The following is a 23,068-nucleotide window of genomic DNA, read 5'->3' as shown; positions in this document are numbered from 1 at the left end:
GAACTCCTGTGTCCTCATCCAGCATCCCCAAACACCCATCCGGGGAACCTTCCGCTCACCTCACACCCTCATTCTCTTTTTAATACGCAGCTAACTTGAAATTAGTTTAACCGGATTGCCTTCCTCCTGACTTCCAGGCCAAGGGGTAAAGGGGAGCTAATTTGGGGGCATGGAGCTGAGCCCTAGGGCTATGGAAGCAGGGGAGGGCGGTAACCTGGAGCACCTGCTTTGAGGATGTGGGCACTGGCTGGTACTGCGTTGCCCTGGTTACCGTTCCCCGCCTGCCCGCTGGAGATGGTCATGGGCTTTTGCAACAAACACTTGGCAGGTCTCTTTCTAGGTATGCAAGTATCCTTTCCATTTTGCAAAGCCTGGGACCTGGATTGAGTAACTCTCCCAAGGCTGTACCAGACACTGGTCTTCCAGCTGCGGGGCTGGTGCTCCCTCCCTTGGATGGATGGACTAGATGAGCTTTGGCCAGTCAGCCTTCCTGTGGCGCCTCTCAGGGAAGCTTTTTGACCTCCAGTTTAACCCGTGGAAACTTTTAGGATGTAACTTAAGGGGAACTTAGGGCCCCTCTCTCTTGCTGTTGTTTTCTTCTGGATGTTGTGGATCCCCAGCTGAGTGGTGGTTCTGGGAGGTGTCTCTCCCCTCCAACAGCAGCACAGAGATTGCATATAGCACAGAGATGCTTGCTCAGGAAACACTCAGAAATATTTAAACACTGTGGGGCACCTGGGTGGCTCAGTCGGTTGAGCGTCCGACTCGTGATCTCGGCTCAGCTCCCGATCTCGCGGTGTGTGAGTTCGAGTCCTGCGTCCCTCTCTGTGCCGACAGCGCTTGCACCCGCAGACTCTCTCTCTCCAAAAATAAATAAATAAACTTAAAAAGAAACATTTAAACATTGAAAACAGCTGAACATATGTGTGAGCGTCAAAAGTCACGCATGCTTGTGTAACAAATTCAGATGTGGAAGGAAGCAGAAGAAACACGTGTACCCCGCCCCCCCCCCCCCACTGCCCCTTAGAGGTGCCCACTGTTACCTGCCTGATGCTTGTCCTCCTGGTCTGTTCTCTAGCTGTTCTCTGCTGTCACAAATCAGTCACAGAGGAGCTGATTTGATATTACTGGCATTTCTCGGCAAAGGTGGGATTTGTGTGTTTGTGGAAAAGCCTCCACTGGTAGAAAGGGAGCCCCTGCGTTCATCTGTTCATCTGTTAGCTCCCTGTCGGGACTCGGGATCTCGTTCCTGCCAGGCTGTGACTGGCAGGTCACTCCTTGCTTGGCCTTTTTTTTTTTTTTTTTTAATGTTTATTTTGGAGAGAGAGAGAGAGTGAGAGAGAGAAAGGGCGCGAGCGGGGGAGGGGCAGAGAGACAGGGAGACTCAGAATCGGAAGCAGGCTCCAGACTCAGCTGTCAGCCCGGAGCCCGACGCGGGGCTCGAACTCACGGGCCGCGAGATCACGACCTGAGCTGAAGTCGGACGCTTAACCGGCTGAGCCACCCAGGCGCCCCACTTGCTGCTATTTTAAAAGGCTGCAGGATGGGGCGGTTGGGTGGCTCAGCCGGTTAAGCGTCCGACTTCGGCTCAGGTCGTGATCTCGCGGCCCGTGAGTTCGAGCCCCGCGTCGGGCTCCGGGCTGACAGCTCAGCTCGGAACCTGTTTAGGATTCTCTGTCTCTCTCTCTCCAAAACAAATAAACAAACTTTAAGAAAATATAAAAAAAAAAAAAAAAACATTAAAATGCTTTTTGTTGTTGGTTTATTTCATATTCAGTTGATTACTAGTGAGAGCGTTAAAAAAATTTCTAGGTCATTTGTATTTTGTTCGATTCTGTTCGTATCCTTTGTTCATCTTCCTCTTGGTTCCTTACTCTGTTCATACTGTATGTCAGATGGTTTTAATCTCTTAATGGAGATTTTTCTGAAGTGAACGTTTGTGTGCCTCCATCTCTCAGGCAGCGCCTGGGCCCCCACCACCCCGCCCCGCCCCAGACCCTGAGCTGGGCTGACCAGGCTGTGCTCTGGGCGCTGAGAGCGGCCCCACACCGCATGGCTTCAGAGGGATGTGCCTCTGTTTTTGCGCCTGTTTATATAGCGGGTGTTTTTCTTTCTCTTTCTTGTCAGTCGGCACCCCTCCTTGCCACTGTTGGTGAGCCCGCCTCCAGCGGTTTCTCTTTTGCCTTTTAATTTGATGTTTTGATGGCTTGCAAACCCAGAGCCCAAGCTCATAGAGTGGGATTCAAGCCCAGCCATGGCCTCTCGGGGCGTGTGTGACTGTGTGCGTGGTGGGGCGGGCGAGACCAGGAGGTCTGGACCCCACTCGGGGCTCCCTCTCTTCCCTCTGCTGCTGGTACGTACCTTCCAGGGAGGGGCCGACGAACTTCCCGGCCGTGAGGATTTTTTTGTTAAACAGGCCCCTTGGGTGTGAAGGGGCCTGTGTGGGGCACAGACCTGGTTCTGGAACCACAATGCCTGGATTTGAATCCCAGACTGAACCAGTTGGTAGCCGTGTGACCTTTGGTGAGTCTCTTAACCTCTCTGTGTCTTCGCTTCCACGTTGCCAAAATAAGGTTAACAAGCACCCGTTTCGTCGTGTAGGTGTGAGAAGGAAGTCGGTGAATGCCTGCAAAGCTTTTAGAGTGGCACCATTCCCTCCGAAGGGCTCCTCGAGTGGCAGGCCCTGTCACGATTTCCAGGGTGGGGGTGGCGACTAAGTGAGGGCACGAGAGTGAGTGCACGGTGCGCGGTGCCCGCGGCCTGGGGTTCCTCCTGTAGCTGGGACTCTGGAGGGGCGGAGATTGGGGCGAGCTGGTATAGCCTGGCAGGCCCCGGAGTGGGGAGCCACCTCAGGATTTGTCCGAGGCTCTGGCTGAGGGGTCCAGACCCTGAACCGCAGTTTGTCACAGTGAGTGTCACATGGCCATCCACCATTGCCTTCATTTGATTGTTTGCCTGTCGATTCAAGTGTTTGCTGTAATTCAGCACTGCCCAGTTACACATGTGAGTCCCACGTGTCGGCTGAAATCTTCAAGTAGCCATATTAAGAAAGGTTAAAAAAAAAAAAAAGGGCGGTGGGCGCTTGTGCTCAGTCATTTAAGCCTCCGACTCTTGATTTCAGCTCAGGTCTTGATCTTGGGGTTCATAGGATTGAGCCCCACACCAGGCTCCCCAATAACGCCGCGGCACCTGCTTGGGATTCTGTCTGCCCTTCCTCTGCATTCTCTGTCTCTCTCTCTCTCAAAATAAATAAACTTTAAAAATAAAAGGTAAAAAAAACCCCACAAGGTGAAGTTAGTTTAATATTATATTTTATTGAACCCAGTATATTTGAAATAATAATCATTTCCACATGTGATCAGGATGAAAAATTATTAATGGGGTATTTTACATTCTTTTCTCATCCTGTCTTCAAGCTCCGCCCTCAGCCCGGCTCCATTTGGACAGGCCGAGGGGGGAGGTCTCAGTAGCCACGAGGGGGGGCCGTGGCCGTGGTGTTGGAAGAACATCTTGAATTTTAGCCCATAATAAGCAAAAGAACACCTGTTTGTTGTAAAAAGTGAATGTAGAGGGGGTATATCCTTTCGGATTCAGCTTTCTAAAGTTTTGTACAGTAAAACCTTGGATTGAGAGTAACTTGTTCTGCGAGTGTTCCACAAGACAAGCAAACATTTCTGTTAAAGGTTAACTTAATAGACGAGGGATGTCTTGCAATACGAGTCGTACGTGACCCCGAACGTCACAGGATCACAACTGAGCCAGTGGTTCTTGAAATGTGCTTTGATGTGCGACCGCTTTGGATGACAAGCATGTTTCCAGAAGAGATTATGATCGCAAACCAAGGTTCTACTGTATTTAAAAGTTTCAAGCAGCCAGTCCACAGGCACAGACTTCCTGAGCACCTGCCACGGCCGCGATGATTGATCGCCAACAGATCCACTGAGATCGCAAACAGATCCTACTGGATTTGCAGTAGGTTTTTGTCGCTGTGCGTTTTTCTTAAAATCTCAAGCGGCCTGCTGTTGTGGGAGCACCACCACAAACTTTTTCATGTCACGGGGTCTCACGCACTTCTGCGGTTTTGTGCAAGGATGGAAGGGGGGGTTTGAGCCCAGGCCCCCCTCTTGCGAGATAAATGGGTGCGTCGGGGGCCCCTGGTGGGCAGCGCCTTGTTACCGGTGGGTTGGCCGCAGGCCTCGGTGTAGCTCACGTCACTTTGGTTTGGCCTCTGCATCCCATGCGGCTGCTGCTCGGCCCTCCTTGCGTCCCCTCTCAGCCCCTTGCCTCTCTGTGGCCTGGACCTGGAGGGTAATCCTGAATTTCGGGTGAGGGAAGAAAGGCGGGTGGGGAAGGGCCATGACACTTCCCCAGGCTCCTTCCCGGGCCCGCAGGTTCTCTAGTGTGGACTGGTGAGCTGCTGGTGGATGGGGTCATGTGAACGGGCCAGTCTGTGGACTAGGTGGCCTTCTGCCTGTCAGCTTTACACAAGGTCAGGTGGAGCACCGGCCGGGGAGGTGCACCCAGTCAGGGAATAGGGTGCTGATTGCGCGGCCTGGGGCACAGTCGGAGAAGGGCGAGCCCAGTCTTGTTGCCTTGCAGGCCAGGAGGGCGGAAGCCACTGATCCAGGATTCAAGGTCACTGGTTAGCAGCCGGGCCCGGTTTGGCCTCCAGGCTTTTTTGCCTCATGGTGACCTCCTTCTAGCTCACAAGAGGAGAGGTGGCCTGGGCCATCCTGCTCGTCACCTCCCCTTCAGCCACGACCCATGGCGGTGGTGCCAAGATGCTACACGGAACCAGCAAATGTCACAATACTCTCTTCACCGTGTCTGGCATTTTAGGCAGGGGCTGTTTTTGTAGCCTTTCCTGGTTTATGTTTTGCCTTTAATTTATGGTGTGTGTGTGTGTGTGTGTGTGTGTGTGTATGAATAGCGGAATATATATATTCTAGCAGAAACTTTGTAAACGTGTGTGCAGTTGGAAGACGTGTGGCACAGAGTAAAGCCCCCCATTAGCCCATAGTTCTCGGTTGGCTCCCTTGGTCTGTCTCAGCCCACTCTCCTCCTGTGGAAGGGAGGCGCCCCCCTGCTCCCTGCTTGGGGGTGAGGTTATCCTGGACCACACCCAGGAAGGTGTATCCCGTTTATTGCAGCAATAAATGCTAGGTTCCTTTTACCCCTCTGCTCTTCTAATGGCAGGAAGGGCCTGGATTCTTTGTCCAGAGAGCCACTAGGGAACCTGCGGATGGGGTGGGCTGGGCATCCCTTTGTGATAGCTTCGATGGGACACCTCCGAGCCAACCCAAGGAGACAGAGGCTGTCATCTCGTAGGCCTCTCATCGTCCCGAGCCTCGGCACTGTTGGGAAGGAGACCCTGTCCTGAACTAGGTTAATAGGTTCTCTTGTCATTTCCTGGGCCCCAGTCCCCCTGCCGGCTGGGGCCTCGGGGCTCTGCACCTTTCCCCCTGGACCCCGAGTAGTTTTGGGAAGAGAGCCTCATGGAGGTGCTAGGCCAGCTGGGGTCTAAACCTGGTCTGTCCAGCTCCAAGGCCCACCCTTCCAGTTTGAGGCCCTCGATCCTCACAGGGCCTAGAGCTGTTGGTGTTCTTACCCCAGCTGGCCTGTGTCATAAGCTGGTATCTGCTTCCCCTGTGGGCACAGAGCCCTGCTGTCACTTCCAGAGAATGCTTGGCCAACAACCAGGGGCCTCCCTGCTCTGTAGCCAGCCCAGGAGCCCTGCTGGGCACTGGGAGCCTCCTACCTGTATCACTATGCTCTGTCCTGCTCTGGGGCCATGGTGCTGCCAAAGGGGCCCTCTCCTGGCCGTGTGGGCCCCTGCTGGCCTGAGGAGCAGGGCCAAAAGTTGGGAGGCCATTTATGGTGGGGGCCAGGTGTCCTCGTTCCGAGGCTTGGGTCTTCTCTCTGGCAGGAGGGTGGGGAGGGGTCTCCTACTGGAGTCTGTAGAGCTGGCTCTCCGCTGGCTTGGGCCTGGCTCTGGACCTGCGTGGAGTGACAGCGGGTGGGAGGAGGCATGCCTGGTTCTCTGTCCTCCCTCTTGGAGTTCACGCTCCTCCCTGAGGGGTCAGAGCTGGGTCAGAGCTGCGAGATCACTGAAAACATGGGTGTCCTGCTTGCTCTGTATGCTTCTGACGGGTCCGCTGGCTCAGGCCTGAAATGCCATTCCTGTCTAGTAAGGAAGCTTCCCTGGGAAGTATGGGAGTGTGGCCCTGCCTCCATCAGGCCCGTGCCAGGCGGAGGTGGGGAAGGAGCCAAGTACTGGCAGAGAGATACCCTTAAACTGGCCCACACTGTGTGACCCTCACTGGTGGGTGACTTGACAGGGTGACCGTGGGTGAGGCCCCGAGCAGAGGCCTTCCCTCATCTCAGCAGCCTCGGACGTTCCGTTGAGCCACCACCGAAGAAAAATCGTGTCTCCTGCAAGCGTGCGTTCCTCGGGCCGTGATGGGGTTTGTGCATGGTGACCTGGTGTGGAAGGGCGGCCGAGTGGGTACCAGGCAAGCCTGGCTGCTTTGATAGGCACGGCGAGACACTGTTTTACTGGAATAGTGGTTTGATTATGAAAATTGCTGGCGTAGTGTGTTTTTAAACTATTCAAATGTGCCACCCCACACTCTGGCACTTTGTGTTTGTGCTGCAAACGCGGCAAGATTGACGGCTCTTGCAGCGGTGCGGGGAGCTGCAGGGTTCTATGGGGTTCTACGTTAAGGGCGGCAGGATCAGATCTGGGATCTCGGAAAGAACGGTACTGAAAAGGTTAACTGGCCGATGGTTCTCCTTACATGCCAGGCACTGCCCCGCGCGCCTCCTGGTCATTCTCTGGACATCCCTACAGGGTGAGTGTGACCCCCATCCTGCAGGTGGGGGCAGGGAGATGGAAAGGCATGTGCCCAACGTGGCCCCAGATGATGGCGGAGGCGGGACCTGACCCCGGAAGGCTGGTCTCAGAGCCTGTGCTCTCGGCCAGCATATGCGGCTGCGCCATGAAACGGAGAAAAATTTTAAAACACAGGAGGGGGTGCCTGGGTGGCTCAGTTGGTTGAGTGTCTGACTTCGACTCAGATCTCACGGTTCATGGGTTCGAGCCCCGCGTCGGTCTGTGTACTGACAGCTTAGAGCCTGGAGCCCGCTTCAGATTCTGTCTTCCTTTCTCTCTGCTCTTTCCCCACTCACCCCCCGTCTCTCTGTGAAAAATAAATAAACGTTAAAAAAATAAGTAAATTTAAATAAAACACGGGAGAAAATTTAAAGAATATTATCTCTTCTGGGGATAAGAGGGATCCTCGTAAGCCAGATAGGAAACCTAGAATTTATAAAGGAAAAGACCTGACAGATTTTCCCCCCGGCTTTTTATTTTGAAAAATGACCACCGCAAAAGGCGTCGTTAACATTTTAATACATGTGCAGGGCGCCTGGGTGGCTCAGTTGGTTAATGGTCCGACTGTTGGTTTCCGCTCAGGTCATGATCTCGCAGTTTGTGAGTTCAAGCCCCACATCAGGCTCTGTGCTGATGGCGTGGAGCCTGCTTGGGATTCTGGCTCTCCTTCTCTCTGCCCCTCACCTGCCTGTGCGCTCCCTCTCTCTCTCAAAATAAATAAATAAACTTAAAAACAACAACAACAACGTACATTTGCTCCTTCCTCTCTCCTCCCCGCCTCACATTCTTTTTGGTGATGGGAGCGGTCAGCAGCTGTCGACGGTGTGGTGCTTCAGCTGGCATCTCCTAGCGCTGGCACATTCTTCCACGTCACAAAATACCGGTGTCCGGGGCGCCTGGGTGGCTCAGTCGGTTGAGCGTCCGGCTTCGGCTCAGGTCACGATCTCGCGGTCCGTGGGTTCGAGCCCCGCGTCGGGCTCTGTGCTGGCAGCTCGGAGCCTGGAGCCTGTTTCGGATTCTGTGTCTCCCTCTTTCTCTGACCCTCCCCTGTTCATGCTCTCTCTCTCTCTCTGTCTCAAAAATAACTAAAATGTTAAAAAAAAAAAAAAAAAAAAAAATACCGGTATCCTACCCGAGAGAATGAGCAGCAATCGTCTGACATCACTTGAGAGCTCACCCATAACTAAATTTCCTCAGTTACCCCCAGATACCTTCCGTAACCTTTTTGTCTTTCCAAATCGGGATGGGATCGGGATGGAACAGGATCCATCAAGATGCTTTTTTCCCCACCATGCGGCCTCTGAAGAGGCTGGGTCAGATTTCTTGTAGCGGGTCCGGTCCGTGCCCCGGATTCAGATGCTGTTGCTGGTTGGCTGCATCGACATTCTTCGTCTCTTCCCCCCCTGCCCCCCGCCCCTGCCCCCTCGTGCCACCCAGGATCTGGAGTGAGGTCTGGGGGGTCGAGGAGATCCAGGTTAAACCCTGTTGACAGGGTTACCCCCTATTGTGACACATCTGGCCCTGCTGTTAGTGATGCTGAAGAGGGAACAGTCTGGAGGGGCCATTTCCTCCCGTCCAGTAGTTGCAAAGTGGGCTGGGGCTTGAGCACCTTGGAAGTAAGCTGCCTGCAGGAACCTCACCTTCTCTGGGGCTGGTTCGTGGGCACCAGCGATCCTCGCCTGCATCGGTTGTGTTAGGGTGGCCACGGGCTGATTTTCTCAGGCGCATGTTCCTTCTGCGAGTCCTAGCTGGCATTAATCTTCGATCGAGCAGAGCTTCGCCCCAGCCCGCCTCTTTTTATGATCGCTGTTTCGCGGATTTTTGTTGTTGTTGTCGTTCAGACGTTCTAATAGAATCCATTACAAAATTAACAGATTTAATTACGTTTCTGTGGACTAGAGTAGGAGAGTTTGCTTGCCGTGTCCATATGCCAGTTAAATGCTTACGATGCCTGTGATACAGAGTTCCCACGAACCGTTAAGAAAAAGATTTTTAAAATTCCAAAGACAAATGGGGAGAGCACAGGGCCAGGAAGACACTTCAGAGAAGAGGAGGTGAGCGTTGTTGGTAATCATGAAAAGATGCTTAACCTCATGAGTCATCGGGGACCCAGAAGAGCGAGGTCCTGGGCTCCCCTGTCTGACAGCAGGCGGCCAGCGCATAGCCATCGATGCTGGCCGGAGGGCCACTGTTGGGCCGCCTTGCTCATAGGAGATTGGGTCGATGAGTTGCTGTTTGGAGAAGCCGTCAGACACGATCCATTTACACGAAAAATTCATCTGCCTTTGAACACGACTGTCCTACTTTTGGGCCTGTAGCCCATGGAAAGAAGAAGCTTGTAGTGGCTTAAAAAATTAAAAAAGGAAGCCACCAGGATGCCGTCGAATAGGGGAATGGTTGGATAAGGGTGGTGAGTATGCACCGGGACACGTGAAGGTGGTAACAAACCAGGGTGAACGAGAACTGAGTCCACAGCGGGGGGTGGTACAAGAGCATTCTGGAAGCCGCTGGCACAGTTCGGTGCAGGGCTGGAGGCCCAGTCCTTTTGAGGTAGTGGGGGGCTGGATACTCATTCTGGAAACTTCCCCCCGGAGGAAAGGGGCAGGGGGCCAAAAGCAGTTTTTGAGTGTGTTGTGAAAGTGGTTTTATACCCTCAAGTAAAATTTTAAGGGGCGCCTGGGTGACTTCATCTCAGGCCATGCACGATCTCACAGTTAGTGAGTTCAAGCCCCGCGTCGGGCTCTGTGCTAATGGCTCAGAGGCTGGTGCCTGCTTCGGATTCTGTGTCTTCTTCTTTCTCTGCCCCTCTCCTGCTCGTGCTGTCTCTGTCTTTCTCAAAAATAAATACACATTAATTTTTTTTTTTAATTTTAAGAAGATGGAAAGGGTACATTTGCTATATGTACTAGCCCTAGCTCGCTTTCTTACCTTGTGTCTCACCCAGAGCCGGGCTTGGAAGAAGGCTCTCGTGAGTCCTCGTTAGAATGCGTGGTGACCCCAGAGTAGCTGCAGATGTTGGGGCTGGGGGCTGGCCAGAGCAGGGCTTTGGGGGGCCGAGCGAGCAGCCAGCAGAGCGCAGACTCGCCTGTGTTTCTGGTGAACCGGCTTTCCTTTCCTCGTGCAGCTCTGAGCCCCAAGCGTAACAGCCTTCTGACTGTTTCCGTTTCTTTTTCCTTTTACAAAAGTCGCGTGCTCCTTGTAAATGTTTTGGACAGCAGAGTGAATAAAACAGACATGTCGCAATTTTTTTTAAATGTTTTTATTTATTTTTGAGACAGAGAGAGACAGAGCATGAGCAGGGGAGGGGCAGAGAGAGGGGGAGACACAACCCGAAGCGGGCTCCAGGCTCTGAGCTGTCAGCACAGAGCCTGACGTGGGGCTCGAACTCACGGAGTGTGAGATCATGACCTGAGCTGAAGTCGGATGCTCAACCGACTGAGCCACCCAGGCTCCCCTGTTTTTTTGTTTGTTTTTTTTTTTTTAATGTTTATTTTTGAGAGAGAGTCTGAGAGCACATACTTATGAGTGGGCAAGTGGGGGAGGGGCACAAAAAGGCAGGGACAGAGGCTCGGAAGCGGGTTCTATGCTGACAGCAGAGAGCCCGACTCAGGGCTCGAACTCATGACCTGAACCGAAGTTGGACACTCAACCGAGTGAGCCACCCAGGCGCCCTGTTTTTTAAGCAACGTTTGTGATATTAACCCATTGACACGGTCACCTTGTTTCCCCCCCCCCACCCCAGGTTTGATTTCCCTTTAATTCTATTTTTCGTTGGGTACTTAGAATTTGTAATTGTTCTGGATCTTGTATTTTTACGTAGTTGGACCTATTGATCCTTTTTCTGCCTGGAAATCCGACAAGCCTTGCTGCGTATTGCTTCCCGCCTCCCCCCTTCCCCACAGCAGTAGCTGATGGGCGTCCCCTGGCTCCCCCCTTCCCCCCCTGCCTCCCCCGCCCCCCGCACTGTCGAGTGTGGGTAACCAGGGCCTTTGGGCAGTGAGGGGCGTGAGGAGGGTACGCAGAGGCGCCCCGTGTCCCTTCTGCATGTGGGCTGGCACGGGGCTTGGGCACCACCTCCGGGTGTGGGCAGAAGCGAGGCAGCAGACACCCTGCAGGGCAGGTGGGGAGTAAGACACTCAGCTCAGAAAGCTTACGCTCCCCCAGGGGAGGAAAGCATCTTCAGCTCAATTCGGGAGGGTGTTCTCATGGACTCGTCTCCTTCCTGACCCGCAGCCCCAGCCTCTCTGTGGCTCTGTCTACGCGGCATGAAAGTCATATGGGCCAAGGGCTCATCAGCCCCAAACAGCCTCCCTTTGCCTGTTGGAAGTAATCATTTGAGGTGGCTTTCTCCTTTGTAAGTGCCACCTCTCTCTCTCTCTCCCTCCCCCCCTCTCTCAGAGGTGTAGCTCCAGAGCCTGGATCAGGCAGGCTCTGACTGAGGCAGTGAGACTGGGGCAGGAGTTATTTTGGAAGGTAGGGAAGGAGGAAGTTGGGGGGGTCTTTTTGGAGGGAGGGCCCGGCTGGTCTTCACTGATGCGAGGACCCGGAACGGAAGACAGGCAGGGGCTCCCCGCAGGATGAGCTCTGGGCTCAGGTCGGCCCCATGTCTGCAGAAATCTGGCCGGGCCACCCGGCTCGGGGCCAGTCAGAGGGCCCGGGTTGGAATGCCAGCTTCAGCCACTGCTAGCTGGTGACCTTAGGCTGTGTGACGTCTGTGCCTCAGATCTCACATCTGTTAAGTCGGGGAGATTAACTACCTTTCCCAGAGGGTTGTTGTGCGGGTCGGTGTGTGTGAGGTGCTCAGTGTGGCTTACTTGTGTTCAATAAGTGGCTCTTATGATCAGGTGACCGGTGGTGTCCCATGTGGCTGCTGCCTTGGGCGTAGAGGGTACCGAAGGTGGCTCCACTGTCTGCAGGGCTGGCCTGTGTATGTCCAGGAGCCCAGGACCTGGTGAAGTGAGAGCAGATCAGATACTAGCTTCGACAGCAGAGACAAGTCCAGCTAGGGATGCTGAGGGAGGGCTGCAGGGTCTGGGAACTGGCAGGGGTGGAGGGAGGTGATCTCCCTGTCCAGGCCCTGCTTTCAGTTACCTTTGACGGGAGCCCGTGCAGGAACCCCCCCCCCCCCCACCCCGCACTGGGCAGGTGTGGCCTTGGGAATGGGCTAGAGCCTGGGTCTCAGCATAGGCCCCACCCCCTGAGGAAGTTACCTGCCCTGCCTTCAAAATCTGTAAGGGGAATTCAGACACTTTTAAACTTCTGTTTAAAACTGGCCTCTCGGGGCACCTGGGTGGCTTAGCCAGTTAAGCATCCCATTTCCTGATATTGGCTCAGGTCATGATTTCCTCCGCGTGGGATCGAACCCCTGTCGGGCTGTGCACTGAGCATGGGGCCTGCTTGGGGTTTTCCCTCTCCCCCTCTCTCTGCCCCTCCCCTGTGCATGCATGTGCCTGTTCTCGCTCTCAAAATAAATAAGCATTTTTTCTTTTTTTCCCCCCAAAATGTATGTTTGTTTATTTTGAGAGAGAGTGAGTGTGAGCTTGAGTTGAAGGACAGAGGGGGGGGGGGGGGGAGGGAAAGAAAGAAAGAGAGAATCCCAGGCAGGCTCTGAGTCATCAGCACAGAGCCTGATGCAGGGTTCTGTCCCACCAACTGTGAGATCATGACCTGAGCTGAAATCAAGAGTCGGAGGCTTAACCCACTGAGCCACCCAGGCGCCCCAGTATATAAACATTAAAACAAAACTGGACTACCCAAGCCTTTCTTTTTTTTTCCCCTTTAGGGTACAGTACCCCGCAGCCTCCTTTCCTTTGGGCCCTGAACTTACCCCTGTGCACCCGAGCTCCCTGGGAGGGGTCGGTGGCAGGGGGGCACCTGCTAGCAGTTCACTTTCTGTGGCGCCTCCATTTTGGAGCCGAATTTGTGCAATTGTTACACTTCATCCGTTCTTTCCTTGAGTAAGATACATTTTTCTAATTTTTTAAGGTCTTATTTATTTATTTTGAGAGAGAGAGAGAGTGCCAGTGCACATGCACAGGAGGGGCAGAGAGAGAGAGAGAAGGGGGGTGGACAGCGGATCCAAAGTGGGCTCTGTGCCGACAGCTGAGAGCCCGATGCGGGCCTCGAACTCACAAATCATGAGATCATGCCCTGAGCTGAAGTCCGGCGCTTGGCTGAGCCACCCAGAGGCCCCAAGATATTTTTTTTTAAGTTTTTTTTTTTTTTAATTTTAATTTTTTTTTTAATTTTTGAGACAGAAAGAGACAGAGCATGAACGGGGGAGGGGCAGAGAGAGAGGGAGACACAGAATCGGAAGCAGGCTCCAGGCTCTGAGCCATCAGCTCAGAGCCCGACACGGGGCTCGAACTCACAGACCGCGAGATCGTGATCTGAGCCGAAGTCGGACGCTTAGCCGACTGAGCCACCCAGGCGCCCCAAGATATTTTACTTTTGTAAAAATCGGGTGAACACAAATAAGCCCAGCTCCTGCTGCTAAGGAATGAAGATCTCATCAACTGACTGCCCTTGGAAGCCAGGGGACTGGAAGAAGCAGATTTTTAGCTCCTGGGACTTGGGCCGGACCATTGCTCAGTTCTGAAGGAAGAGAACACTTTGGAAGACACGTGAAATGTAGGAAACGTGTCAAAATTGGGATGGAAAGGCAAGGAGCCATTAGGAAGCACACACTGGTACGTTTGAGTCTGGAGTCCCCAGTGTCCCCTCCCCCCGCCCCCCCCCCTCCCTGGGCGCCGGAACAAGGCAGCGAGGCAAGTGCCACGCCCCTGCCCCCCGCAGGGTCACAGGGAGGAGACGAGGTGATATGGCACAAGCACACTGGTTGGAAGGCAGAGGACTTGTCTGGGCAGAGCGCAGCGTGCTCAGGGCCCACGGTCCTCAGATAGCCCTGTGGCTCTTTCTCTGTCTGAGCGGGAGGAGCAGTGTCTGTCTGGGTCTCTCTTAGGGTTTTAGGATGTGGCCAGGCAGAGCAAGGTCAGGAGGCTGGTCCGGGAGGTCAGGAGGGCGCACAGAGGTACTGAGCCTCGCGCAGAGTTTGTGGACAGAAAGAAAACGAGGAAACTGCTATCCAGTAGCTAGCTGGGTGCTAGAAGGCCATTTCCGGGCTGGCCAACTGCCCTGCAGGGGGTGGTCTTGGGTTCCTCCCTTTGCCCCCAACCCCCACTTGTCCCCTTGATCTTCTCCACTTCTCCACAGGGTGGTGGGGGAACGCAGCCACTGGTGAGCTCCCTGAGACCCTGACCTTGGGCGATGGGGGCGGAGCTCCTAGTTCCTCTGTGCAGCCCTGGGAGGGCCTGGGGACAGGAGCTAGCTTCTGTGCAGTCACACCTTCCTGGGCCCCTGGAGCCCACCGTCTTGGGTCTAGCTCTTGTCCGTCTCCTGGGCTGCCGTCACACGGCACCACAGCACATTCATTTTTATGGTCTGGAGGCCAGAAGTCTGAGATGCAGGAGTGGGCAGGCAGGGCGGTGACTCCTGTGATGGCACTCAGGAGGGTCTGTTCCAGGCCTCTGTCCTCTCCTCAGCCTGTAGACAGCCGTCTTCCTCCTGTGTCTCTGTACATCATCTTCTCTCTCCATCACTGCCCCTATGTCCACATTTCCCCTATTCGTAAGAACAGCAGTCATAGGGGAGTTGGGACCCACCCTACTCTGGTGTGACCTCATCTTGGCTAGTTACATTTGCAAGCACCCTATTTCCAAATAAGGTCACATTCCAGAGCACTGGGGGTTAGGACTTCATAATACAAGTGGCCGGGGGTGGGGGGGGGGGGGTACACAGCGCACCCCATGACAGCTTTCATCAGGTGTTAAGAGAAAGACGGGATCCAGCAGGGCCCCGGGGATCTCCGAGGTCTGCATCTTGCAGAGAAGAGAGAGAGCGAGCTAGCAAACGGACAGGCCTGTGCTGATGTGTAACTGCTGGCGTGTCCAATTAGGTTCCCGAGTGGAAGAAAGCTGGCACCAGTTGAAATTGTGCCTGCTTCCGACAGGACTCTCCACGCTGTCACTCAGCCGGCAGGAACGGCTTCCTTAACCGATCACCTGCTTTGTGCCAGGCACCGTGTCGGACCCTCTGCAAATCACAGCACTGGTCTTCTATTCTAGCAACGTCAGGGGGCAAGATGGGATTCCTCCTCGTTCATAGACTAAAACCTGAGGCCCAGTGAGGTTCAAGTGACTGTGGACAGACGCAGCCAGCAGGGTCCAGAGGTTGAATTTGAACCAAGTTCTTTCAACTCCAGAGCCTGTGTCTTAGTGCACCCCACGTCTCTTGACCGGCAGTCTTTGCAGATGATTTGGGCTGTCATTTATCTCCTTAGCAGACTGTCCCAGCCAGGGACCGTCTAAGTCTGCCTCCCTCCTCACAAGGAGAATGAAAGTCAGGGTATGTAATTCGTGCTTAGCATGCATGGATTCATTCACTCATTCATTCATTCAGCCATTGCGTGTCTCTTGCGTGCCGGCCCGAGGTCTAGTGGGGGAGCAGTAAACGCAGCAGAAAAGCACCTGAGAGGGATGAGTGTCCCACCCATGCAGTGACGAAGCTGTCGCTGTGCGTCTCAGTGGACAGTTCCTGACCCTTAAAGAGGGCCGTGTCCCCCATTACGGTGGGAATGGTGCGTTGTTGGGGAGGCCGTGGGCCAGCCTAGTCTAGAGTGTCCCCCTCTTCGCAGCCTCCCCAGCCCCCCACCCGGAGGCCCGCTCAGAGGGGACAGAGCTTGCTAGAGACCATCCAGCCGCCGCAGCTCTGGGTGTGGCCCTCGCCGCTGTCCTCCTGTGGCCTTCCTCCCACCTTCCTGGGGCCTCCCTTCTCTGCGGCGCCCAAGCTGCAGGAAGATGTTTTGCTGCCACCTTGTGGACGAGAAGAGCGTGGCCGATGTTGGAGACACCAGGGTGACTCTCGGACCCCTCCGGCCCCGGAAGGAGCCCAGATCACTTCCTCCACTCACGTGCACCCTTTGGCTTTTAGCAGAGAGCTAGCCCTTCCTCGTCTCTGAGAAGGACGTCCTCAGACTCTCTCTGGCAGGGGTGGCCTCAGCCGGGCACGGCTGCCTACTTATCAGTGGGTCACCCCTAGCAAATATTTGAGCGGAGACTAGGTCCAAGGTTGTGTGGGATTCTTGGGCTGGAGGCTGCCCTTTCCTCACACCAGTGTTTGGTTTCTGTGCAGTGCCTCTCAGGTCACGCCGTCTCAGGGGTCTTTCTCTTTCCAAACCCCGGCTCCCGGGGTTCGTAATGTCGCAGGCCCAGGCCGGTTTACCTAGTGGGTCCAGCCCACCCATCTGTGGATACACGTAGAGTTGGCTCTTTGTCCTTCTGATTTCCCCGCTCGTTTTCCGTACTGTCTGCTTCCAGGTAAAGTGTATATCCATTCTCTCCCCCACCCCACCCCCCCTCTCCCCGAGTGCACACCGCAGGCATCCTGCGAAATTGTGTCTTTAATTCCCCCAGAAATTACCACGGACTGTCTCACCCCTCAGCAAGAGTTAGCCTGGTGTTTCTGATGACCTTGGGACTCTGCGGACTCTGGGGGGGCGGGGGGGGCCAGCGTCGCGGGATTTCAGTGCTCTTCCCGTGACCCCAGCTTGAAGCTTTTTGGGAGGGGCCTCATGTCTTTGGGGCTGTGTTTGCCACATCTCTTTGGAGCAGAATCTTGTCAGGCAGAACACAGACTTCGTCTTGACCAGGGGCTGACGCCAATGAGAAAGGGAGGTATGTGTCCGTGCTGTTCTCGTTCCTGAGATCTTCGGCTGGCTTGGTGTCCCGGCGGTATTTATGTGTAGGCAGGTGTCCTTCTCTGGGTCCGGGAAGGGGGGATAGGAAAGAGGCAGCCAGGCGAGGATGAGGACACTGTTGCGGGTTTGGGAACTGACGCAGGCTGAGCATTTTGCTTGGACTGGATTTTGCAGGTGCCGTGGGAGCCAGGAGCTGGTGCGTCCTCCGAGAACGTAAGATGTTCTTTCCCTCCTCGGGGAAGCCACTGCTGCCTGCGTCCCCACAGCACGTATGCGTGTGTGTGTGTCTGGGGGCCTCTACCCCTTTATGCTGTCTTGCTCCTCTCCCACGGAGACAGCCAGTGGGGTTCTACAGCAGCCCTGTCCCTTCGCAGTCCCCAGGCATAGCTGCTGTCTGGTGTTTGCAATGTCACTGGCTTGGGGGGGACGGTTGGTGATAAGCAGCTTTGGTCTTCTGGGGAGGGGTAACTCCCCGGGTGTATGTGAGAGGGAGGGCAGACAGACAGATAGGCAGATAGGGAAGTTGAGTGTGGGAGACTTAAGTGTGGAAAAGTGAGTCAGGGTTCCAGGGCCGTGTTCCTGTCTCCATGCCTGAAGGATCCTGGGGAAGGTTCCTCTGTGGAACCATCTATTATCTGGGGGCTATGCATCCCGGAGAGGAAGAAGCCATCCCCATCACTGTTAATAACTAGTCCCAGGAAAATAGGCAATCACCCCCGGGGCTCTCCAGCCCTGGGAGATCCAGCCCAGGACTTGAGAGTTTCCAGCTCTGGGTTCTTCAGGAGCACCTAGGGTGGAGAGGCTCTGCCTTCCTTAGGCATTCCCCCACCCCAGCCCCCTCAGGAATGTGCCACTTTTGTCTTGCACTTTGCTTCTAACCAGGAACTTGGAATTCTGAGGCTGAGAGGGACGTTGGCTGTTGGGCCGGACTGGGGGTGGAGGAAACTTGGGAGTATTCTTTTAAAGCGCGTGCGGGGGCCCCCCTCATCCTTGTCGCTGCCTAAGCTGGTTTCTCTGCCTGCTCATGGTCCTTGTGGATTCTGGTAAACCAGCTCATGGCCGGGGCCTGATGTTTAAAATGCGCTGGAAAGCACAGGGGGCCAGCCCCCTGCCCCTGGGTGAGCCATGCGCTCAATGAGTCTCTGGTGCAGCCCACACGCGCGCGGACAGGCATCGGAGCTCCGAGGGAGTGAGCGTCAGGCCCCAGCCAGTATTGAGGGCGAGCACTTCACCTCGGCCGGCCAGCCTCTGCACGGCCTCTGAGCAGGAGGTGCGACCCAGCAAGCAGGACACTGGAGACCTCAGACCAGAAATGAGTCGCTTCGTCCAGAACTGTGTGGCCCGGGCCCGAAGGTTTTACCTGTTGACTTTCTGCTGCCCTTAGGTGGGACACTTAACCCAGTCTAGACAATGTTCTAGTCTCCGAGGGAGAAGATCACCTCAGCCACTAACAGAAGAGCCAGGCAACTCTGATTCTGGAGTTTCCCAACCTCAGAATGTCTCAGCCCCAGACTAAGGATGACCCCAGTCAGGCCCCCCATTTTACAGATAAGGAGGCTGAGGGCCAGCGAGGGCCTATGACTTGCCTCCTGACTGCTCCCTGAAGCTTTTCATCATTCTGGCCCCGTGGTGTATCGCCTGTTTGGTGCTTCAGAGAAAGAGCAAATGCCCACTTCTGTCCAAAACAGGGCCCGGTGTGTGGTTTGCTGAGGACTGTTATTTATTTGGCCCTGCTGGTAATGACGGCTCCTCACCTACTTGCCCCAATCCGAGGAGGAGCCCTGGGCTGGAATTTCCTGTTTTCTGAGGGCTCCGGGGGCTGCCCCAGCAGGCCGGCTCCCCTGGTGCCGCCGTTCCAGGGTGTTCCAGGCCAGGCTTGCCGCCTCTCCTTGCGGGGCTGGCTGCAGGCCTCTCCAGGTCTGGGCTTGCCGGCTGCGAGGTGGAAGCGTTGAGGGACTCCGTCGGCCCGACACCAGGTGCCCAGAGGCCGGAGGTCCGTGCGCCCCGGCCGCGGCCCCGGCCCGGGCCCAGCCCCGCGCCCCTCGCCATGGGCCTGGCCCTCGCCCGCGGGCCCTGAGCATGGAGCGGGGCTGGCCGCCCGGGGACAGTTGCAGCCGGGAGCGGCCCGCCGCCTGCCGCCGCGCCCTCAGCGTCTGCGACTCGCTGGACCTGCACGGCGCCCCGACCGGCCGCGCCGCCGTCGCCCTCCAGGCCGCCCTGAGCGCCGCGCGCGAACAGCCGGCGCGGCCGCGGAGCGTGTGCTCGGGCGGCCCGGGGCCGCCGCCCGCCGGCGCCCGCAGCCTGCTGTTCGGCCTCCTGCGCCCGCGCCTCGGCCGCCGCGGCCCCGCCGACGGCCGCCCGCAGGCTCCAGGGCCCGCGCCTTCGGGGCTCCCCGGCTCGGCCGCGCCCAGCCCGGCGCCCAGCCCCGCGCCCAGCCCCGCGCCCAGTCCCGCACCGGCCCGGCGCAGCCGCACGCGGGGGGCCCAGGAACCGCGGCCGCGGCCCACCAGCATGACGTTCCTGGAGGTGAACCGCCTGGAGCTGGCGGCGGCCGAGGGCGCGGGCGCGGGCGCGGGGCTGGGCCGCGCGGGCAGCGCGGGCTTCTTGCGGGGCGCCTCGCTGTGGAGCAGCCAGCGCTGGCAGGTGCTCCGCGGCGGCGGCGGCGGCGGCGGCGGCGGCGGCGGGCGCGGCGCCCCGAGTCCCCGGCGCGGCCTGTCGGCGCTGAGGAAGAGCTTCAGCTTCCGCCTGCGCCGCGGCCAGGAGATCCGGCGCGCCGAGTCGGGGCTGCTGCCCCGGGCGCGCACCCGCAGCGACGGCGACGCCAGCTCCCTGGGTGCCTTCCCCAGCCGCCGCGACCTGTTGCTGGGCGCCGAGGCCCCGCGCGCCGCGCCCGAGCCCGGCCGGCCCCGCACCGCCGCCGGCCTGTGGAGACTGCTCACCAGCCGCTTCCGCCGGAGGGAGCCCGCGCCCGCCGAGCCGCTGTGGAGCCGCCGGGCGGCCGCGGCCCCCGGGCTCCTGGGCGCGCCCAGCGGTAAGGGAGAGAGCCCGGCCTGGGAGTCCTCTCTGGCTGGAGCCCCTTGTTGAGAGCGGGGGTGAGAACAAACCGTGAACCTGTCTGGGAGAGGTGGGTGTGGTGTGCGGGGCCAGGGACCAAGTGAGATCCGCGCCCCTTTGGGCTTTGGGTCGCAGATGGGCCGGGGAAGTGGCCGTGGCAGAGGAGGCCTTCCAGGTGCGTCCAGTCGGGGTCGCCCGCCGCCGCCGAGTGCTACCTCTGGCCCGTGGCCTGGTATGGTAGGAGACGAGGTTCCTTCCTCACTTTTGGCACCTGCAGAATTGAGGCCCAGGAGGGGCGGAGGCTGAATGAGTTTCTAGCTTCAGGGCGGGGCTTGAGCCCTCCCGGCTGCCTGTGCAGAGGAGCTGAGACTACTTGTGGACCCGATCGATCGATGGTGGTGGCTACTCTTTGAGACAGCCTGGGGAGGGCAAGCAGGCAGAGAGGCCCGCCCAGGCCAGGGCCACCTGGAGCTGGCTGGAGGATGTCTGTTACAGTGCAGAGAATAAAGAACACGGGTCTGGCCGTGGGGCTGAAGGGGGCTCTGGGCAGCTAGAGGCTTCCCTTCCCTGGACGCTGCCAGAGGCAGGCCAGAGCTGAGAACTGGAGCCCAGGCAGCCCAGGAGGCGGGTCCCTGGGGAAAGAAAGGGTGGTGGCCTCCCAACTAAGGAGGAGCTTGGGGAGGAGGGCCAGTTGGGCAGGCTAGATAGCTCCCCATTCAACCTGCCCTTCACAGAACAAGGCCAGGTAAGGGCTCCTCCCTCTTCACCCTGCCTAGGAATGTGGTGGGTGGCCCCACCCTGTGAGGGTGAGCTGTCCCTACTCGCAGGAGGCTGGCCCCCCTGCCCAGTTGCCAGGCGCCCAGCCCAGCTTGGGTCTGAGCTGAGACCTATTGGAGAGGCCTCTCATCTGGGCCCTGGTGGCACCAGGCCGGGTGTGACAGCTCAAGGTGGGAACTGCCTGCTGGAGCAGTAAGAGATCAGGAGGCACACGGGCCCAGGCGGGGGGCCCTGGGCCCACACCTCTCGGGGTCCTCTCCCCTGAGGACTATCACTCTTCCGGTCCCCTCCAGAAGAATTTTCCTGCCGCTCTCTAGGGAATCAGGGGTGAGGGTTGGGGTCCCATCAGGACCGTGCTGTTTTCTGGCCTTGGCCCAAGAAGGGGCAGTGTAGGACACAGCTGGTTGCAGATAGCACAGGTGTGTGCCACCTCGGTCCTGATGGGTGGCCTTCTCTTCTGCAGACTCCTTTGTGAACAGCCAGGAGTGGACCCTGAGCCGCTCGGTGCCGGAGCTTAAAGTGGTGAGTGAGCCCTGTGGGAGGCCCAGGCCGCCCTGGGGCTGGGGGGGTACGGGTAGAGCAATGGGCCCAGGCTCTGCTGCACCCCACCCCCTCCCCCCGACGCCAGACCCTTCCTTTTCAGGTCTTGGCCTCTCTCCGAGGCCCCTTGCTTCTGGTCCTTTCCTTTCTGGCCCTTAGCTCTGGTCCCTCTCCTTCCTAACGTCATCTGCCTTTCCTGCCCCGTCTCTTCCCTCTGACCGCTGCTCTCACCCCTTCCTCTCCCACAGGGCATTGTGGGGAACCTGTCTAGTGGGAAGTCGGCCCTGGTGCACCGCTATCTGACAGGGACGTATGTCCAGGAAGAGTCCCCTGAAGGTGAGCGTCATTGGCTTACCTGGGCTCTGAGGCTGGCCCCTCTACCCCCTTCCTCTCTTTGCTGTCGTCTGTGCAAAGTGGGGGGGCTGGAGCCCCTTGTCCTTCCAAGTCCTCCTGTCTCCTGTGTTGCTAGCTGTGGATTTCAGAATCGCTTGGCCCCCGTGGGCTCTCTCAGTTTGGGGCCTGACCATGCACTCTGTCCTAGGGGGTCGGTTTAAGAAGGAGATTGTGGTGGATGGCCAGAGTTACCTGCTGCTGATCCGAGATGAAGGAGGCCCCCCTGAGCTCCAGGTGACGCTCCTGCCCCAGCCCCGGCCCGTGGCGCCCCTTTCCCGAGGATCTGGTTGGGGCTGGGCAAAGCTGTGTGTGTGTGGACAGGGGCGCGGAGGTTGCCCGTGAGCAGGTGAGGGTGGTAATTCTGCTCCGTCCCCCTAGTTTGCTGCCTGGGTGGACGCGGTGGTGTTTGTGTTCAGCCTGGAGGATGAAATCAGCTTCCAGACTGTGTACAACTACTTCCTGCGGCTGTGCAGCTTCCGCAATGCCAGCGAGGTGCCCATGGTGTTGGTGGGCACGCAGGGTGAGCGGGCCCGCCGGGCTGGCACGGGGGAGGGGCGGTCCCGGGTCCCTCCCCTCTCGGTGCTTCCTGAGCCCTGGTGTCACCCCAGAACGGTCAGCGCCTCCTTACCACGCGCGCGCACGCTGGATCTCCCCAGCTAGACCCTCCCACCTGCGTGACGCTCGCGCCTGTGTCTTTTGAGACGCGGGAACAGAGCAGCTGGCTCATTTCTCCTCTGAGTCGGTGGCAGGGCTGGTCTAAGGCCTGGAGGCCCTTACGCTTGTGCTCCATGTCGCCCGCCGCCTCAGCTCCCCGCCCACCCGCCCTCTGCCCCAACGACCCTCCCAGGGCCGTGGCACCTGCTTCTCAGCCGGCTGAGTAAATTCCCACCCTCCCGCCTCCGACAGACGCCATCAGTGCCGCAAACCCCCGGGTCATCGACGACAGCAGGGCCCGCAAGCTGTCCACGGACTTGAAGCGCTGCACCTACTACGAGACGTGCTCTACCTACGGGCTCAACGTGGAGCGCGTCTTCCAGGACGGTAACTCGGGCGCGGGGCGGGACGGCGCCCCCCGGAGCGCGGCGCAGGAGGCTCTGCGGGCCGGCGGGGGCCGTGGGCCCCGGTGGGGGCGGGGGACGGCTCTAAGCCGGGCTTCTCCCTTTCCCCCCAGAGGGGTAACTGACTCTGCTGTCCCCTGCAGTGGCCCAGAAGGTCGTGGCCTTGCGGAAGAAGCAGCAGCTGGCCATCGGGCCCTGCAAGTCACTGCCCAACTCCCCCAGCCACTCGGCAGTGTCCGCTGCCTCCATCCCGGCCGTGCACATCAACCAGGTGCGGCCAGCCTCCCCGCCTCCCGCCATGTGTCCTCCCCACCGCCCTCATCATCCTGTCTGTCTGCCTGCGTGTCCCCACCCCGTCTGCTCTCGCGCCTTGCGGATAGTGTGGAAGCGCTGGCTTGAGTTCCCCATCGCCTGCACGCCTGGCCTGGCCTCATCTGTGCCCCGTGGTGACCGCCTCCCCATAGCGTCCATCCCTGCAGCCACTTTAGCTGAAGCATCCTGAGCGCTCGCTCAGGTCGGTGCCGATAGAGCTGTGTCAGGAGCTGCGCCCCGCGGAGCCACACTCGGAGGCGCAGAAGAGTTCTCTTAGGCCCGCTTGCC

General features: G+C 57.7%; 1 protein-coding gene across 8 annotated transcripts in view; it reads left to right on the top strand.

Moving 5' to 3' along the window:
- Nucleotides 1–23,068, top strand: part of AGAP3 (ArfGAP with GTPase domain, ankyrin repeat and PH domain 3) — a 55,566-nt gene that overhangs the window by 5,930 nt on the left and 26,568 nt on the right. For 4 of the 8 annotated variants that reach the window (XM_058723793.1, XM_058723792.1, XM_058723796.1 and 1 more), the window contains exons 2-7: nt 20,941–20,999; nt 21,266–21,353; nt 21,559–21,644; nt 21,789–21,930; nt 22,317–22,451; nt 22,612–22,739. In XM_058723793.1, the coding sequence (XP_058579776.1) occupies nt 20,941–20,999; nt 21,266–21,353; nt 21,559–21,644; nt 21,789–21,930; nt 22,317–22,451; nt 22,612–22,739 (638 nt within the window). Of the gene's footprint in view, nt 1–18,633; nt 19,678–20,940; nt 21,000–21,265; nt 21,354–21,558; nt 21,645–21,788; nt 21,931–22,316; nt 22,452–22,611; nt 22,740–23,068 lie in introns of those variants that run through there. The other 4 variants (XM_058723791.1, XM_058723788.1, XM_058723790.1 and 1 more) reach the window with 4 other exon arrangements.

This window comes from Neofelis nebulosa, chromosome 4 (genome assembly GCF_028018385.1).
Source record: "Neofelis nebulosa isolate mNeoNeb1 chromosome 4, mNeoNeb1.pri, whole genome shotgun sequence".
Classification (NCBI taxonomy): domain Eukaryota; kingdom Metazoa; phylum Chordata; class Mammalia; order Carnivora; family Felidae; genus Neofelis; species Neofelis nebulosa.
Note: the sequence above shows the minus strand (reverse complement) of the source record. Positions and strands in the feature narration are given on the sequence as shown.